At 42.6% G+C, this 19,016-nt stretch overlaps 1 protein-coding gene across 2 annotated transcripts; it reads left to right on the plus strand.

Moving 5' to 3' along the window:
- The first annotated feature begins 4,646 nt into the window (after nt 1–4,646).
- On the plus strand, nt 4,647–18,681 carry ARRDC3 (arrestin domain containing 3). 2 transcript variants are annotated; one of them, XM_015849702.2, is made up of 8 exons: nt 4,647–5,213; nt 8,125–8,206; nt 10,467–10,614; nt 11,813–11,915; nt 12,265–12,521; nt 12,911–13,073; nt 13,904–14,058; nt 15,874–18,681. In XM_015849702.2, exons 1-8 carry the CDS (start codon nt 4,934–4,936, stop codon nt 15,928–15,930), a joined length of 1,245 nt encoding a protein of 414 aa, XP_015705188.1. In that variant the 5' UTR covers nt 4,647–4,933; the 3' UTR covers nt 15,931–18,681. The 2 variants fall into 2 exon arrangements, with proteins under 2 accessions (XP_015705188.1, XP_032297168.1); XM_032441277.1 differs by lacking the exon at nt 4,647–5,213 and adding an exon at nt 6,878–7,418.
- Nucleotides 18,682–19,016: the final 335 nt, after the last annotated feature.

Genomic DNA, 19,016 nt, shown 5'->3' on the forward strand with positions numbered 1-19,016 from the left:
CTACTACAGTCTATGACACGAACGAGTGTGACTCTAGGTTGTCAGATTTCTCAGGGTAAGATCTGAATCAGGAGAACTGTTTAGAAACAGAGCAGAACACGCTGACACCTGCAGTCAGAACAGTTCAGATGGATCAGTATTCTGTATGGAGATGACTCAGTATGAATTTTCAGTTTTCCAGTGAAGATTCTCTAGCAATGCAGTCAGTACTACCCAGCAAGCCAGGATTTTTTTCTTTCTTTCCATAACCTCCTACAAACTTTTCCTTCCTTTTCTCCTTCTTTCCACCACACATACATGAAAACACAAAGAACAGGACAAACAAGGGAGAATTTGCCAGTTTCAGGAAATAGTTTGTTAAGTGAGTTCTGATCCTTATCTTCTTACGAAGACTGGAACACTGCCATCTTCCTTGGAGCTACTGACACCAATAATAAAACACTGCCTTCCTGGATTTTGTCAGCAAAAAAAGGAAAAGGGGGGGGGGGGGGGGGGGAAGGTTTTGGACTAGCATTAAAATTTTATACTCCTTCAGTATCTGGAGAACTTAGCAATAAAAACACTAGAGAAGAGTGTTGTCAACTAGTAACTCACAATGATTACCTCATCTGAGTGCTAGGCTTCAGGAAATTCAAGACGATAGAATTTTCTGTGCTATAGTCATTTTTCCACAGTAATTTACACCATGCATATTTTAATTATTCCCTGTAAAATGGAAGGTTTAGGTCACTATCATAGATTATATGGACTGAAGAAGCAAATTGTGTACTAGAAGCTAATGCTTAAATTTGCCCAAGAAAAGGTAGACCACTGGTAAGAGGCCCAGAAAACATGAGAAGTGCTTGCTTTTGTAAGCAGTGATCTGAGCCAGACAACAAGGCTGTGCCAATTTGAGGGCCTGATAAAAATTACTGGAGGCTCTTGATAAATAATAACCAACCCAAGTGCGTAAAAACTAAGCCTTCAGTGCCCAGTCTTAATTTAACATGGTAAGACTTTATCATATTTGTATTCAACTTTTAAAATCCTGTTTCAAGATCGATAAAAACAAAACATCTAGCCCAAGGCAGTTAATTGAGTGGGGTGAAGGGGGAAGTAATGAACATTCACTAATATTTACAATTAACTGAGAATCTGAAAATAGTCGCTGAATAACCATTTTAGTTACATTCCATAGCAACTTCTCTATTTAAATAGAAGCAGGTTATTTAAGGATTTGGTGTCATCACACTGACCTCACTATAGTGTTTATACAGCTTTTAGAAAGAGGTATTTTAATTCCTATTTAAATACTAATCATCTTCAACAATGGTGTACTTCAAATGTTCTAATTATGGTGCTGAGTCTCAGATAAAATTTTCCAAATAATGGGCTATCTGGTTTCAGGGTCTAATTTATGTCTTGAAACGTGAAAAGATTGGGATTCTCAGCCTCTAAACTGCCTGAGAAATTGTTGCCTGTAGTCCAGAGGGCTCAGATTCAGGGGTATTCTCCTTGCAGCTTGTGGGTGGATACTATTCTATGTGAGTAGGAATTAGACTGTATAATAAGCAGTTGCTGAAAGTGAGAAACAGGGACAATCTGTAACAGGAACAAGGGAAGCAAGAGGTGGCAATGAGCAAGCCATGAGAGTGAATCTGAATGGGTGTCAAAGTGCTGGATTCGGAAGGATAGGGGAAAGCAGCTCACCAAGGCCGGCAGCACTTCCCTGCCGCGTGGCAGGTTTATGGGAACGCACCGGCACAAGCAGAGTGAGCATTTCACCGTGCTGACCAGCGGATGGCGCAACGCACCCGAATTACGGAGCACAGACAGAGGCAAAAAAACATACACGGACTGAATCCGTATGTCTGACTGCTGAGGGGAACTAGAAAATGCTTGAACGTGCGTGAAAGCAACGCTATTCTGCAAAACGATCTAAATTTTAATGTCTCTAAAATTCGTTTAACCAAACCATGTCACCCTGTGTTAATACGCCTAGTGCTCCAAATTTAAATTACACAAATTAATATGCCGAGGGCTGCAAACTGAAATTGCACATATCCGAACATGAAGTTGAGGTGATGGACAAAGTGACTAACAACGAGACTGAGTACGGCCAGAAGGAGCAGCAAGCAGGAGGTGGGCGGTGTTTCTGGTGAGACACGGGCCCGGGCGAGTCGGGACAACCCGGGCAGCAGGAAGCGTGGGAGGTGAGCGGAGAAAAGGGTTGAGTGCGGCTCACAGCCAGGCAGTGCTTACGGCATGAGATGTGAGGGGATCGGGTGATGATAGATGGGTTGTTTCAATTCGTGTCCTGATTTCTGAGCTGTTCCGGTGAAGTCGCACCTCTTAACTAACTCATTTGTTAACTCATCAGGTTCAAAGGTCTCTGCCGGAGATGGGATTCTTTACCTTGTCACATCAATTCCTGAATCTGAAGCTTTAACATACTAAATACTAATTAATTCCTAGCAGAATCTGAAGATTACGGAGCATGTAGTTGTGCCTACTGTCACCAATGAGATGCGATACAGGAAATGCTGTCCCAACCCATTCTCCTTACTGAAAGGGCAAAAAGGTGAAAGGCTGCAGGAAAGAGACTTAAGTTTTTAGGGAAGACATATTTGGGAAGGACGGGGGAAAAGCAAAAACAAACATTAGTAACACAGAGGAAAGCGTCCTGATTGGGGTACTGGGTATGTTACTTCAAAGCAGAGACAATGTCAGCTGTTTGGGGTGCAAATATGCATAATAGGACATATGTGTAAAAGAGCAGAGTGAATATGAAATTGATGTATAGTTGCTGTTCTTTTATTTTTGTTGTTGTTGGTTTTGGGTTTTCTTTTCCCCCCCTCACCAAGCTTTAACAGGCATTTTGAATTAGCATTGAAAAGTGGGTCAACTTTCATGTAAATCTGCCCATCTGATCACTAAGGATATGTTTTAATTAACTCGGAACAACAGCATAGCAATATATGGAAATTAGAGAGCTTCAAAGACTATGTAATTTAGCATATAGCATGGCTATCCAAATGCCCTACTAAATTCAGTGGACTCAGTTCTACACATTTGGAAAAACACTCAATAATCATCAGCTATGCCTGCAATCCCCCACATTTCCCCTTAGTGCAGTTGTGTCACTGTTGCAATGCAATACAGCTTTATCAGTGTCGTTAGCAGCATGTTCAGTATGTCTGACAAGCAAGTTACCATCCACTGCATTTTCTTCCAGAAACATAACCCAAGAACTGACAAAAGCTGTCTGCTGCCAGCATAACTTGTCACCAGGACTCATAACTGCCCATGAATAGGTAAAATTAACACAATTGAAGCTGACCCACACATTCATCAGCAAAACCCAGCTCACATGAAACAAGTGGAATGCATCCTGTATCACGGCAGCAGTGCTGGGGCTAAGCGTCCAGAAATGGTATGGCCAAAGACAGCAGTCTTAAGGAGAGGGGAGGCAAACTGGGACCACAAGCTCTGCAGATTTAACGGCAACTTCACCAACAAGCCTAGAATGGGAAAAGTGAATTATGAGGACTGCCTCCAAAGCTGTGTTTCCTATTTTATTATGTTGGCCCACAACATCAGAGAAGGATATTGGTGGTCTGGCAGCAGCAACTGAACTTTCCCACCAAAATTCTGTTATGCTTTATTGCTGCGCAACAGATGGCAGCAGAGGGACAGTCTGACACAATGGTGTCTGACATGAAAGTGTTAATGAAGCAAAGGTGTGTCACTTTATTCCTGCACACAGAAGTGGCACTCACTGACATTCACTGACACTTGCTGAATGCTGATGGACACCAAACAGTGGATGTGAGCACAGTGAGGTGCTGGGTGGTGCATTTCAGCAGTGGTGACAGCAACAGTGGGTCACCCCTGCTGATGCAGATTGTTAGGAGCGTGGTGTGCAGGCTGTTGGTCATGGCTGCTGAAAATGCACAGCTAATGATGGTGACTGTGTTTTGCACCTGAGAATTCCTTCTATAAATAGTGTTACTGTGCTCTCTGTTGTAGTTGCAACTGAAATAAATGGGAGGCACTACTTTTAGAGTGATGTGCGTACATACGATAAAAAGATACAGGAAATAAAGGAGAATGTGCCTTATCACTGTAAGCAGCTCCCCTCCTTATCAACATGTGTACAAAAGGAATAAATCCACGTGGGTGCCTGTTAACCAAAGTGGGGTCTTTCAGCGTTAATAGACACAAGGGAAGAGCTGCATCTCCCCAAGTCTTTGCGACAAGGAAGGCAGAACCGGGTGGAACCGGCAGGGCTGCCCGGCACCCCGCCCCTCCGCAGGTTCCCGTCGATGCACCCACGTGCCGCACGGTGGTGCACACAGACAGATGGTCCCAGCACAAGGGCAGCGGTAAAAGCTGACTGTTTGAAGTTAGGCACAGAGCTCCCCAGCCAGGTGCTGGGCCGAGGGTGACTTCTTACCGCAGACAGCGGGCAAATACATAATACGCTTTACAACGCAGCTCTCCGGGAGCTCCGAGAAGCGGCCCGCGATGCCTCCGGGAGCTGGGGGCGGGCAGTGGGGCGGGCAGAGGGCGGGACGGCACCGCTCTTGCGGCGCATGCGTGAGCGTGTAGAGTTCGTGTAGGGGGGGTTGTTTGTCACAGCGCTTATAGTGAGGTGGCAGCGCTCCGGCACCGTCATTGTGAGCGGAGCGGAGCGCAGCGCCGGGCAGCCGAGCGCTCTGAGCGCTGCGGAGCGCCGGCATCCGCGGCAGGGCCGGGGCCGCCCCAGCCCGCCGGCTCTCACTTCCCCATGCTGGGGCTGTAGGTCGGCGAGGGTCGGTGTGCGGCGAGGGTCGCTTTTTGCTTAAGGCTTTTTTTTTTTGCTTTTTTTTTTTTTCTTTTTCCGCTTTCTTACAGTCAGTTCTTTTTTTTTTTTTTTTTTGATTATATTTTTTTCTACGCTTTGCTATAAAACATGGTGCTGGGGAAGGTGAAGAGTTTGACAATAAGCTTTGACTGTCTCAATGACAGCAACGTCCCCGTCTACTCCAGCGGGGACACGGTCTCAGGAAGGGTCAATTTAGAAGTGACGGGGGAGATCAGAGTGAAATCGCTCAAAATCCACGCTCGCGGGCACGCCAAGGTGCGCTGGACCGAGTCGAGGAACGCCGGTTCCAACACTGCCTACACGCAGAACTACACGGAGGAGGTGGAGTACTTCAACCACAAGGACGTCCTCATCGGCCACGAGAGAGGTGAGCCGCGCGGCGCGGTGGGGTCTCACGGCTTTTGGGGGGTGTTATTTTCTGCTTATAACCGGTTTTGTGTCACCTGCGAGAGCAGCCGGGGCGCCGCGGGGACGGAGAGCGGTGGGGGATGGAGGGGGCAGCGTGGGGCACCGCAACCCGGCCAGGAGCGGGAGCCCCGTGTCAGCCGGGAGCCGCGTTCCGCCGGGCTCGGCCCTCTGACAGGCGGCAGCTCTGCGGCCGATGATGCGACTGTTTCCAGCACTGGGCCGCCGTTCCCGCACACACGCTCGGATTTCAGCCCGCTGTCCGCTCGTGCCCTTCCTTCTGTACCCCTTTCTATTCCCCCCCCACCGGAGCCCCCTCCCCGGGCCCCGTGTCGCCCTCCCCACGCCCGCATCGCGGCGGTCCGGCGGACTCAGCGCTTGTTTTTGCGAAGTTTCCACCCTTTGTTAGAAGCGGTTCAATCCTGTTTGGGACCGGTCCTGGGCAGAGGGGGGGGGGGTGCTCCCGCTCGGCGCTGCAGATTGGCTGCGCGCGTCAGGTGGTGGCGATGACTTAATTCCTAGCACAGGAAAATAATGTTAAAACTGGTTATGTAATTCAGGGCCGCTTTTTTTTTTTTTTTTTTTGGCTTTTTTTTTCTCCCCTTTTTCTCCTTCAACATGCTGCATACCTACTGCATTGTGAGGTGCACTGAGGGAATATTCCCGTTTTCTTTGGGGATTTTTGGATGAGTTTCCCTGCAGGCTGCGTTGTTGTTAGACGTTTCCTAAACATCTATCGATACTACCGAACTTGGGAGTCAGAGCTCAGCTATATTTGAACATCGCTATCGCATGCATCCAGCTCCCACCGAGCTGTCTTCCTCACAAACAATTCCCCCGTACCAAAGTCCGTGAAGGTGACCGCAGCCTCCGGCCGTGCCCGTGCGGCCATGCGTATAGCTCAGCCCGAAGGACATCGCGGGGTGCTCCGCAATGCCGATCGAGCAGCCCCCACCCGGGCGATGCCCGGCGCGCTGCGGCCCTGCGGCCGAGTTTCAATGACTGACTGTGCCTCACGCCTCGCCCCGCAGCTGGCGGCCGAGGCCACGCCCCCTCGCGCCTCCGATTGGCCGGCCGCGGTTTGTTGGCCTGTTGCTAAGGCGATGCCAGCCGCTGATTGGCCGGCACCGTGAGGGCGCGGGTCCCCCTGCCCGCAGCCGGCTTGCGGCGGGGGGACGAGGGGCCGAGGGTCCGGGCAGCCTCGGGGTTGGGGCAGGGCGGCCGTAGGGGGACTCAGCGCTTTCCCCACCGTTCGGGTTCAGCTTCTGGTCCTCCGCACCCCGACCGCCACCCCACAGCGGTGTCCGCGAGCACCCCGGAGGGTCCAGCGCTGCGTGTCGGCACGTAGCGGGGCGGCCGGCGGGGCGAGCAGGACGCGGGCGGCTCCTCTCCCTCCTCTCTCCCCGCCCCCGCTTTCCCTCCTCCCCCCTGGGCGGCGAGCGGAGCTGCCGAGCGACTGCGGCGAGTGTAATGTATACTGTATGTATATGCAAGGCTGGCTGCGATCTGCTCGCGCCGGTTTAGGCCGGTCCTCTCCTGCTCCAGCCGGGCCGCTGATTGACAGCTCAGCACTTGTTTACCACGGCTCCGCCGCGGCCGCCCGGCTCGGCGGGACTGCTGAGCTGGCAGGACGGGGCCGGGGCGGTGTGCGGGGCGAAAACCTGCGGGATAACAATAAAAGGACGAGAAAGCCGCCCGCAGCCATCGCATCGCCCCTTAGCAGCGCTTAACTGGTTCTCCTTCAGTCGCGGCGAGCTGGAGGTGCATTTGTGTGAATGCATCTCCGCCTGTTTCTCGCTGTTCTGTTGCATTTTTAAGCAGTTCTTCAAGATTCCTTTCACCACCCCAGGTTGCCGTGTGCCCGTTTCTTTGCCACACCATATCTTTGTAGCACAGTGGGAGCCTAAAATGTCCCTTTGTGCCTCCATTAGTGCCTCCAGCCGCTGGCATTAAGCGGTTGTGCCCAAACCATAGCGGTACCTGTCGGTATCCCAGCCCTTATGGGTAGGAGGTGATCTCGGCTGTTTTTCTCCCAACTTCCGATTTTGCTGGAGTCAGCATTTTTAATTTTTATTTATTTTTTAGTTTAATGGTAATGATACCCGAATAAACCACAAACCCGTGGTGGGGTTTAAAGCAGTACAAGAAATGGTGACCGCAACCGAAGGTTGGTGTTCTTGATGGAACCAGCAAATATTTGCTCTACGAGGAATATTGAGTTAAACACCGGAGTTTTTGATGGGTTGGCTGTAGGCAGCGCTGATCAGGCAGACCGCTGTTTGTCCGTGGCTCTGAATTTATCTGGTATTAACCAGGTGGTGGTTTGCAACTTTTTAATTCGGCTTGTTCCCCTCCATCCCTCCGTGCACATTATTTGGCCATCTCTTTTTTTGTGATTTATTTCTGAATGCTGGTGCAAAGCAGTATTTTTTTTTCCCATTTAAAGAAAAAAAAAAACAACAAAAAACTGAATTACTAAATGTATTTTACATACCAGAGTTAGTTCTGAGTGTGAGGTAGCCTAGTGTTATTAAAGCTACCTCTATTTCATCTTAAGTTTTAAACAAGAATCATTGTGGAAAAGCAGATTGGTTTACACCACCGATCTTTCTGGCAGGTCTTGGAATGGCAGCGGTGACAGCTGTGACAATGTTGAGAAGTGGGATTATGAATTAAAGCAGATTTCTGCTTCCAATTGAACCTGGGAGATTATGCACACCTTGAGTTTAGTAACTGTAGTTCCTGGGACGCTGTGTAAAGCACTATGATGAGATTGCAGATTCCTTTTATTTTGCAATTGATGCCTATGTGATATATTTTGCTATATGAAATGAGTGCTAGTGGAATAGCATTTTGGGTTTTTTGCCTCCTAGATGATGACAACTCTGAGGAAGGCCTTCACACGATCCCTTCAGGAAGGCACGAATATGCATTCAGCTTTGAGCTTCCACAGACGTAAGTTCCTAGTTATACCATGCTGCTGGGGCAGTGCGATGCCTGCAGACACGCCTGCTTCGGGTGGAGGGGAAACCTTTTCAATGGTGGCAGGAATTGTGCTGCAGCATGCTGCAGAGGACATCATCTCCTTCATCTGAAGAGGTTGCTTTCAAACCCCACAAAATGGGAGCACATTGTTGCCTGGTGGCTCACTCACTCTTGACCTAGCTGGTACTGACTGGCTATGTCTTCTGATATTTTAACCCCTTCCAAGAGGAGTGAAGTTTAACTGGCTTGAGTCCTGTGGAGTGGCTGAGATGCCTTCTAATGTAACCAGTAGAGCCTTGTGGACCAGCAAAACTGGCCATAAGACGCCATCTTGCTTATTTAGGCTTAGTCTGGAACAGAAGTGACTATTTTAACTAACAATGAAAGAGGAGATTGTTCCAGATTAAATGGGATGTGTCTTCTCAAGCTGGCCTCTGTATGAAAAGGCTGGATGGCAATAAGCAGATAAATGAGTGGATGAACTGAGAAACATTCCCATCCTTCATCACATTTGTTTCAGAAAGCAGAAGTGAGAGGCAGAGCTAAACTACAAGCTCCAATAATACAAAATGCGTAGGGATAGCAACAGTCTGAAAACAGATGAGAAATGGGAGAGGAAGGAGACTTCCTTATGGAATTCAGGCAGTGAAGCTGTTACAGTTGGATAAATTTGGCAGACACTGTTGCGTGAAATAGTTAAGTGCCTAATACTAAAGCTGGCAAACCATCTGTTTATTAGAGGTGCTGGCTATAATAGAACCTGCAGGTCATAACCACCTCATGGGTCAGTATAAGAAGTGAGCAGTGTAGAACTTGAACGTACATAGTTGCTGGAGTGCTGAAAAAGACCCATGTATGGAGATCATCAGAGACAATTTGCCATTATGTGAAAATCTCTACTACAAAAAGTAAAAATAGTAGTCTTCATCTTCCCTTGATTTGGAAGGGTTGAAAAAGCAAGATAGTAGATCACTGTGAAATATTTAGTATTAAATTGAAGTACCACAACCAGTGGTTAGAACACAGTGTTTATAAGTAACTTGAAAAAATAGTTGTGCAATCAGCTTCTGATAACGCTGAAGAAAAACAAGGACGACTGGTGTTAAAGCCTAAAGACCTGGAGGCACCTATTTACCATTTCTTGTGATTTCCTATCAGTGGGATTTTTCCAAAGTTAATTAAAAAAAAAATCCAGAGCAACAGTAAAAAGGAGAACACTGAGGGGCTTGTTTTGTTTTGTTTCTTTTTTGCCCTTCAGGGTACAAGACAGGATCTACGACTGAATATAGACTAGATATGTTTCAGAAATGTAAACAGATGTCGTACCTATTACTGACAAAGAATCATTTAAGTAAAGTACTAGAATGGCTAGGAGTGTTCCCAGTAGGAATTACAGAAGGTTTGCACATCATTTTGAGTAAACAGATTAAATTACAAAAATTCTTAGATTTTTTTTTTTTAAAAAAAGGAAATTTACTGTTACTTAGAGATAAAGGGAGTTCTGTGACTTAAAAGCAAAGGTGAAAAGTTTCGAGATTCTTCCACAGTTTTCCTCCAGGTCTCTTGAAAGGATTTCATTAGTCTCTGAAACATTCAGAGTGGAATAGTCCTGATAACTCTGCATGCGTGTTCATATGATACGTAAACACATGCATGTATTTTGCATAAACTTTATAAACTGCTCTCACTGGAGTAGATGAGAACTGGAAGGTACTTCCGATAACCCTTCTCTATTCAGAACTGTCATTTGAATTATTTACTTAAAATTACACGAACTACTGTGTTCAGTAACTGCTAAAAGAAGACACTTAGCAGCCAAGCAAACAATAAACAATTACTTCAAAAATACAGTATTCAAACCAGTTGGTACTGTTGCTAATTTTAAGTTGGTAGTCTTAATGCAGCCGTAAAAGGGCATGGTGGATGTGAAAGCAGCCTCTTGAGTTTAAAGGAAATGTGAACTCTCCTGGCATTTTCTAGTACAATTCTTACATTGATTCTTAAAATCTATACAAAACTAAATTAGGGTGAATTGGAGATGATTTTTTCTCCCATCTTTAATCTTGAATTTTGCTCAGATATGGAAACTTTGCAAATAAGTTACGCTTAGTTAAATACTACAGTGCATTAAAAATAGAATTCTACATACTAATCCCTAATCTGATTATATCATTATTATAAAGAGTGAGAAAGAGATTTTACTCAGTTTTGACCTTTGTGTCCTGCACAGACCACTTGCTACCTCATTCGAAGGCAGACATGGCAGTGTGCGCTATTGGGTGAAAGCCGAATTGCATAGGCCTTGGCTTCTACCAGTAAAATTAAAGAAGGAATTTACAGTCTTTGAACATATAGATATCAACACTCCTTCATTACTGGTAAGAATTGACAGAATTACTCATTCTTTTTTTCTGACATAAAAATAAGTAAAATACAGGAAAGAATATCAACATTGGATTTTATCTAGTATCTATTTACTAGTTTTTAACAGCAGCTGATCTTTTAAGTATTCTATCAGTTTGGCAACTCTTCAATTACTTGTTTTGCTGTTATCCTGTACCTGGAGTTGCTTCATTTTTAAGATATGTAAGATACCTTTGTCAATTTAATACTGCTAAATTTTAATTTCTCTATAAAAAGGAAATTTTTGTGAACTGTTCCTCTTCAATTTTGAATTATCTGTGGAAGGAACAGTGCAACTTCAAAGAACGTTTTAATGAGAGACTGCTAACTTAAAAATGCAAAGTGAAATAATGTACTGGCGTGCGTAATTTCCAAATGGATGGTTTTCTACCAATGGGGAGAAATTATCACAATTCTATATATGATCTTTTTCAGAAATGTCATTTTTATTAAAATCTTAGTGTTGCAACCGCTTTCAGTAAGGAGCTGATTTCAATCTGGCTTAAGATTTCTTTTTTTCCCCCTTAAACTAATCTGTGGGAGGGGAAAAAAAAAAAAGTCCATTGAAATAGGTTTCTTGTGTGTATGAGTGAAAAACCAGACTTGCAGAACATTGGCCTTGCACAAACTCCATTAAAATCAAAGGACTCCCATTTGACTTTAATGGGCTTTGGATCAAGTCCGAAATCCTGATACCACATAAAATTAAAGTCTGTTCATTATAGATGAGACAGGATTGTTCAGAAACAGGAGAAATCAGAAGAGCTAAGGTTGTGGTACCTAAACTTAGTTATTGTTTCTGAAATGCTGTGTAATGGAAAGTGGGAAGGCCTTCCAGTAGGAAGCTTTGCCAACAATATGTTGGTATATGTAGGCTATAAAGTCTTCCAAGCCACACAGTGTTTATTTTCCAGTCACACACTGTTTTAAAAATGACAGTAGTTTAGAGGGTGGCAGAAAAAAAAATCGCTGAAAGAGCAGTGAAATAGGATGTGCCGTGTATCTGTGTTGGACCATTTAAATTGCTTGAGGTTTTTTAATTATAAATGGAACAAACTTTGCTTATCAATTAACAATAAATACATGACAAATAATTTGGAGGTATGGATTAAAATATACAAGCAGATTCATGGAACTCTCGATTAAACTGCCAATGTTGTTCTTTTTTTGCAGTCACCCCAAGCAGGCACAAAAGAAAAGACTCTCTGTTGTTGGTTTTGTACCTCAGGCCCAATATCCTTAAGTGCCAAAATTGAAAGGAAGGGCTACACCCCAGGTACGTAACAAAAGTAATTATAGGAAGTGTTTTTCCTTCCCTTTTAAAACTGCTTTCATATAAACAAAATATTACAACTACTCTTAGCATCTCAGTCTGCATTTAGCCATCATCTCAGTTTATTGTTGAAGAATGCTAGTTTTGTTTGCAGATTGTTGAACGATGTTTGCTTCCTTTTGAGTTATTCATTATTTTTTCTAGATTAGGTTATGCTGATCCTATCCTTTTACGAACAATGGATGTTTCTAAGGGTATAGCAGAGTCTAATGTGTGGTAACAGTATCAAGTGGCAGTTCACTTAAGATGCTTAGTAAATGCAAACATTACATTAAATTCTGTTTTGTTTCAGGTGAATCAATTCAGATCTTTGCTGAGATTGAGAACTGCTCTTCCCGTGTGGTGGTGCCAAAGGCAGCCATTTACCAAACACAGGCATTTTATGCCAAGGGGAAAATGAAGGAAGTCAAACAGCTTGTTGCCAACCTGCGTGGAGAATCTTTATCATCTGGCAAAACAGAAACCTGGAATGGGAAAGCGCTGAAAATTCCACCTGTTTCTCCTTCAATCCTTGACTGTAGTATAATCCGTGTGGAGTATTCACTAATGGTATGCAGAAGCATGTTTAGTTTCCACTGTGCTTAAAAAAAAAATTGCTAGTGAAGCCTTCTATGTTAGCTACAAGAGACTACATTTCCTAGTAGCTAGTACTAGTGTCCCAGCAGGAGTTTTGCAAGTGAATTTTACTTCAGTCATAAGGTTTTTTAAACAGTTGTGATTTGTTATCTAAACAAACATGTCATTAGTAGATATTTTTGTGTGTGGACTCAGATTAAGAATCCTGCTTTATAAATTGTGGAATCTGTCTCCTTAAAGACATGCACCATGAAGTTGATAAGTTCTTCCTGGAGAATTTCATGGCAAAAAGAGTTAGCAGACTAAGTATTGACTCAAGTGTACACTGTAATCATACATATTTTTTTGTTTGTTTTGTTCAGGTCTACGTTGATATTCCAGGAGCCATGGATTTATTCCTTAACTTACCACTGGTCATTGGTACCATTCCTCTACACCCATTTGGTAGCAGGACATCAAGTGTGAGCAGCCAGTGTAGCATGAATATGAACTGGCTTGGTCTGACACTGCCTGAAAGACCAGAAGGTAATGTCACAACATAAATCCTAATCAAATTGCTAGTCTTGTTGCTTTCAATTTAGTATGCTTTGTTCATTGCTGTCAGACCCAGACCACATCCTTTTATAATGAAGGTGACAGGAAGTCTCTTGTGGATGCTTTCTTGCCACCTTTATGAGCTCGATCAGAATTCACTTAGTCCTTGACTTTCTTTCTAGGAAAAATAGTTGTCATCCAGCTGTGTAGAAACTGTTGAAGGCAAAATCTCAGGATTCCTGTGTCCCTGTATAGAAGTGATTCCCTTTCCAGTATCCTAATTGCATCTTTAGTTATAAGGCATTGTAACTCCATAATAAATCCAGTTTCTGGTGGGTTTTTTGTTTTTGTTTTTTACCAGTCTTAACTGACTTGTCTCAGTGAGAAGATGCTATTCTTGTCAAAGGGAAGTCTCCCTTAACAACGGATTAGCTTCTTTCTGTGTTCTCACACATATTTGATAAACATCACTTTACTACTAAGTCGTACATTTCTAGAGTAAAGGGTTACATTCAGTTCCTTCATACTTAACCTGTACAGATACACTCAGAGTTCAGGTTGTGCTTTAAATATGAGTATTTAAAGGGTGAGGAGTTAACTAAGCCGCAGTAAGCAGATGCTGGCCTGTTAATAAACATGAGCATAACGTTAAAGTAAAATAAATTTACTCCTTTCTTAGTCTTCCTTCAACAATTTTATTTTGTCACTGAAGTCACTTGTCTACCTGCCAATGCATCTTGGAATAATAAGTTTAATATTTCTCATGTATCTTGAAATGCATAACAACTGTTGTTTGAACTGCGTGTACTTTTTCCCTGCAGCACCTCCCAGCTATGCAGAAGTGGTCACAGAGGAACAGAGACAGTCCAGCCTCCCTCCTGTAGCTGCTTGTGATGACTTTGAGAGAGCGCTGCAAGGACCATTGTTTGCGTACATCCAAGAATTCCGCTTTCTGCCTCCACCACTCTATTCAGAAGTAAGCACCTCAGACTAAATTAATCAGCATACTCTCTTACTGAATCTGAATTGTGGAATATGTGAAGTGTCAGGAAAACAATACGAAAAGGTTGAAGCTGCAATGAGTAAGGCAGCTACTTTTGTTTTTTCCTAGTGAAGTTTCTGATAAATTGTATCAAGAATCTTCCATACCGTTTTCACAGTGTGGATTACAAATGATTACATCTTTCAACCCGACTTGTGCAACCTTAAATTTGAATGTTGCCCCATTCATGTGTCTTAGCTATCATATTCTTTCCTTGCACTGAAAGCCATGACAAGATTCCTCAGAAGTCTCATTATTTCTAGAAATTTCTGAACTCTTGCTTGAAATGTCTGCAACATGTTCTTTTGTACATGTACACACACACTTAGTTTACCAACTTCATGTATAGGATGCAGTATTTTCATATAATGACAGAATGGTTTGGGTTGGAAAGGACCTTTAAGGTCAATTTAAACCCAGCCCCCTGCTATAGGCAGGGGCACTCCCACTAGACCAGGTTGCTCACAGCCGCATCCAGCCTAGCCTTGAATGCTTCCAGAGGAGGGCCAGTCTTCCAGGCAATCTGTTGTCTCGCCAGCCTCACAGTAAAGAATTTCTTCCTAATACACAAGCTAAACCTATCCTCATCCAGTCTTTTCCCCTTGTCCTAAATATACATTCTAATAGGCTGTGTTGTTCAGCACAGCATTTTGGGCCTATAGGGGCACAGTGTGTTAATATTTTAAATGCTTAAGCAGGCAAAAATTCAGAAACTTCATCTATATCTGACTATGTACGATTTATGAATTCCAAAGACGATGTACAAAACAAACAAACAAAAAAAGGTATTCTTTCTATGGTTCTTCAGAAGTTCTAATTGTATTTTTAGTATGGTAAAAGCCCGTGATAGAACTTACAAAGTTTCATTTATTTGTATTATTTTTTTGTCTTCTACCACCTCTTTTACCAGAAAGAGAGTAGTGTCCTTTGGTTAATGCTTTGCCTGAATTCATTTAGTTTAATAAAAACAGCAATATATGTAGAATGATGCACTCCTTCCCCTTTTTTTTTTTTCCTTTTTTTTTTTTTTTTTTTTTTAAAATCTCTTGAAACAGTTCTGAGTGAGCATTAGGCCATTTCTTTCAAGTGTGAGAGGCTTCTCAGAGCTGTTCTGCAGCTTAATTCCTTTAAATCCTTAAGTCCTTTTCATTTCAGGTACTTATAGATTCAGGAAGGGACCTTCCTACATTACATACTTCCCCACCCTTCTCCTTTTTCCCACTCCAAAATGACTATATTCTATTAAGCAACATAATAGTGTTTTACAGAAGTTAGGTTGAACCTTTTTTTAATTCTGTAGGAAGAAGAGAGGAAGGTATTTAAAATTTAGGATCAACTACTTCTAAAGGTAGAATGGACTTGTACTGATAATTTTATGTAGTCTGAAGCACATCTTAAAATCAGTCTAAATTTTAAGTGATGTGTGTGTTCTGTTACCAATGGTGAATCACAGGGAAGATTTCTGTGCTGCTGAAGCTGAACTTTTGAGAAGCTCATTCTTCTGCCTGCTTTTCCACAAAACTACCAAAAATCACCCTCAAATTGTAGTATAGGATTTTTTTTGTTGTTGTTGTTGTTCTGATTACTGGCATTGATTATTAAGTTATCACTTGAAATTTTCTAGTAATTTCAGTAGTCTTTGGATTGAGGATGCCATGTAACATGGTCTTCAGACGTGGTATATATATTTTTTTTCTCTGTAATAGGTTCTAAAATAACCTTATTTTTTGTTTTTCTCCCTCTGTTTAGATTGATCCAAACCCAGATCAGCCTACAGATGACAGACCATCTTGCCCTTCTCGTTGAAGGAATCCGTAAAAAGCTGACTTGACTTGGGTTTTGAATCATACCTGCCATGTTGAAGGTCAAGGCGTTATAGTGGAGACACTTTAGAAGGAAGTGGTTTTGCTCTTGCCTGTATGGTGAATACATGAAAACAACCTGTGATTACACTTTGAAGCCTACAGTAACATTGTAGGACTGCTCCACTTGCTTGAAGATCTGAGCTTACCCCTTCCCCTTTTTCTCATTTAAATACTGGCACATACTAGGAGCAGCCTTACTAACCTACAGTCATGTGTGTCAAAACACTCAAACCACATTGCAAGAGAGGGATGGCTTTCTCTTATGATTTTGAAGATTTGCACATGCTCATTGCTTATTTTGTGCGGTTCAGTGTCACTACAGCTTTTTCTCATTTATGCCGCACTGTTGTTACCCCCCCTCTTCTTGTTTGTGGTCTGCACAAGAAGGAGCAAAAGAAAGCTTTGACAACAACAGCAACAAAAAACCAACAGCTACAGACTTTTGACAAATGCACTGACTTTTTCTTTTCTAATTTAATGTAGCCTGGACTTCACCTGCATATGCACATGCTCAGAATTGTCCTAGTAGGCTGGTCACGTATCACCTCTTCAGCTTGGATCCTGTTGTGGATTTATTTACAAACATCAAATGCCTTCAAGCCAATCCTTCTTGCTGTATGTTTTGCAGCCTACTGTAGTAGATAAGCAACATAATGGGGATATATTAGGGTGGGGGATGGAGAGATAACAGAAGGAGACTAATAGACTTTGTCAAGATTGTATACCTTCTTGATTTCTTTAAGAGTTTGTTGCCTTTCTACTATTATCGCAAAGCAGCATTTTGTTACAGACTGCCTAAAAATCACTTAATCTCAGGTGAACTCATCACTTGCCAAACTGTTGAAATGCTATTTGTTTTGTTACGTTGCACTGTTGAGTTACTTCTTTGTTTTGTGTGTGTTCTGTTTTTTGTTCTTTATTTGAGAGGGGGATCTGCAATAGGGACATACACAAAAGTTATAAAAGCCACCCTCATTCCCTTTTTTCTTTCTACATTATGAAAAAGAGATGTTTCAAGTTGTGAAGCTTTAAAAAATGAGAGTAATAAAGGCACAAGTAAAAGCTGCACCATTAAACACCAGCCGAGCCTCAAAAGAATTCTAAAAGGAAATAGGCAAATGCTGTCCAGGATTCACAGGCAGAGAGATATTTCAACTAGTCTAGTAGAGATGGGAAGAGAAAGTAAATTTATTTTTATACATAGTTACCTAATCACCAAAAATACTATATATTATGAGTCTCTAGTAGCAAGTATATTTCATACTGCAGGAAAAGCTTGGACTATGCTAAGAGCTCAGTTTGTGCACTTTGTATTATCTTCAGGGTTTATGATTCTGTAAAAATATTAAGAGTAGAAGTATAATTAAAGTGGGGGAAGAAGATCAGTGTTACCAGCCATACGTGGGTATTAGTTAGCTGAGAATTGCTTCAGTAATTGCATTTTCTGTGGTACTCTCAAGAGCTTTAAAACAGAAGAGCCAAATTCAGCACGCATTCAGAGTGCAAGAAATGATGCAGAGCATTTGCCCCTGAGTGTACTCCTAGGAAGAAAAGAGCATCCTGGAGCCATTACATCTGCTAACACAAATACCAGCACTTCCATGCCTAGAGATTTATAAAAGTCAGCTTCCCTTTTCAGAACTCGTGTAGCACAGACCATTTACAAAGGGACACGCTTCTGGTATTGACCACTTAAACAAATTGAGGTCTAATCCATTATGTGTCTATTTCCTTGTGCAATAAAAGCTCGGATGGAAGGGGGATAAGAGAAGGCTGGTGTTCTGTGTGGTGCTTGTTCTTAAAAAACCTCTGCCTTCTTTTTAAGGCTTCATGCATACGACACAATAGGCTTTTCCATAAGTGGCCTTTACAAGAACATGAAAGAAAATTCATGTTTCAAAAACGATGACAGGGTGATAACACGAGTCACGTTTTAAGTGATTCAGTTAGAAGTTTGGACTTGGAGCAAGAATACTGGACAAAAAGGAAATTGGGTGATGTCTTATGTTACTAGGCCAATTTTGTGAATGTCCCTTCTCTCTACCCTCTCCAACCAGACAAAAAAAAAAAAGCTAAGGGGATCGTTGGCATAAAAGGGCATTTGGTGGTTTTACTTTTTTTTTCCTTTTTGTTGTTTTGACAGACTAGGGAACAATCTCTGATACACATAGCATTAAAGTTCTTACCACAATACAATGGAGAATTGTGTATGAAGCAGGATTGACCAATATGGTAATGGACATGGCTTCACAGTCACAACCTTTGTGATGGGAGTGAAAAATCCTGTAACTTTTATCAAGTAAAATATTTCTTTCAATTCTTGGTTTCTCAGAGGCATTACTCTTTCACAAGTATTGGTCAATTCTCAACGTTATATAAAACATGAGGCTCACAGTTAAAGCCCAGTATTTTATATAGAATTCTGATCCGAATTAGGAAAAAGTAAGTAAAATCCAAACGTTAGAGAAACAAAGTGCAATATTAAATGTTTTGCTTTATAGATTATATTCTATGGCTGTTTGTATTTTCCTTTTTTTTTTTTTTTTCTTTTTGTTTTTTTTTAGTTTTGGTGCTGAATATGTTCTTGTAGACTCTGTTCTAAGAAAACAATATGTGGAAAACAGTTTAATTTTTTTCCTATTGCTCTTACTTGTGGAAAAATAAACTTTTTTTTTAAAAAACAAAAACAACAGGACAGGTGTCAGATGTTGTCAGTGTGAGCCACATTCTTTTCTGCATGACCTAAATAATTTACTCGGAGCATGTTCATAGAAAACTGTAGGTGTAAGTACCATAAAAGTACCTTGTCGGTGCTGTCTGCTGCGCAGGGGGAGGCAGCACATGGCCATGAGAGGAAGTGCGGGGGGGTGTCTTCCAAAGGTTGGAAGCTGCTGCTTCGCAGGTGGGTTTTGGCCACACTGTTTGGTGACAAGGGGCCAGGAAAGTGTCTGATGCTGTTCCCTTGACAGCCCTGTGTCCCCAGGTGTTGAATATGGCCACCTGTTCTGAGTCTGCTGCCAGCGGTGG

This window comes from Coturnix japonica, chromosome Z, assembly GCF_001577835.2.
Source record: "Coturnix japonica isolate 7356 chromosome Z, Coturnix japonica 2.1, whole genome shotgun sequence".
Taxonomy (NCBI): Eukaryota; Metazoa; Chordata; class Aves; order Galliformes; family Phasianidae; genus Coturnix; species Coturnix japonica.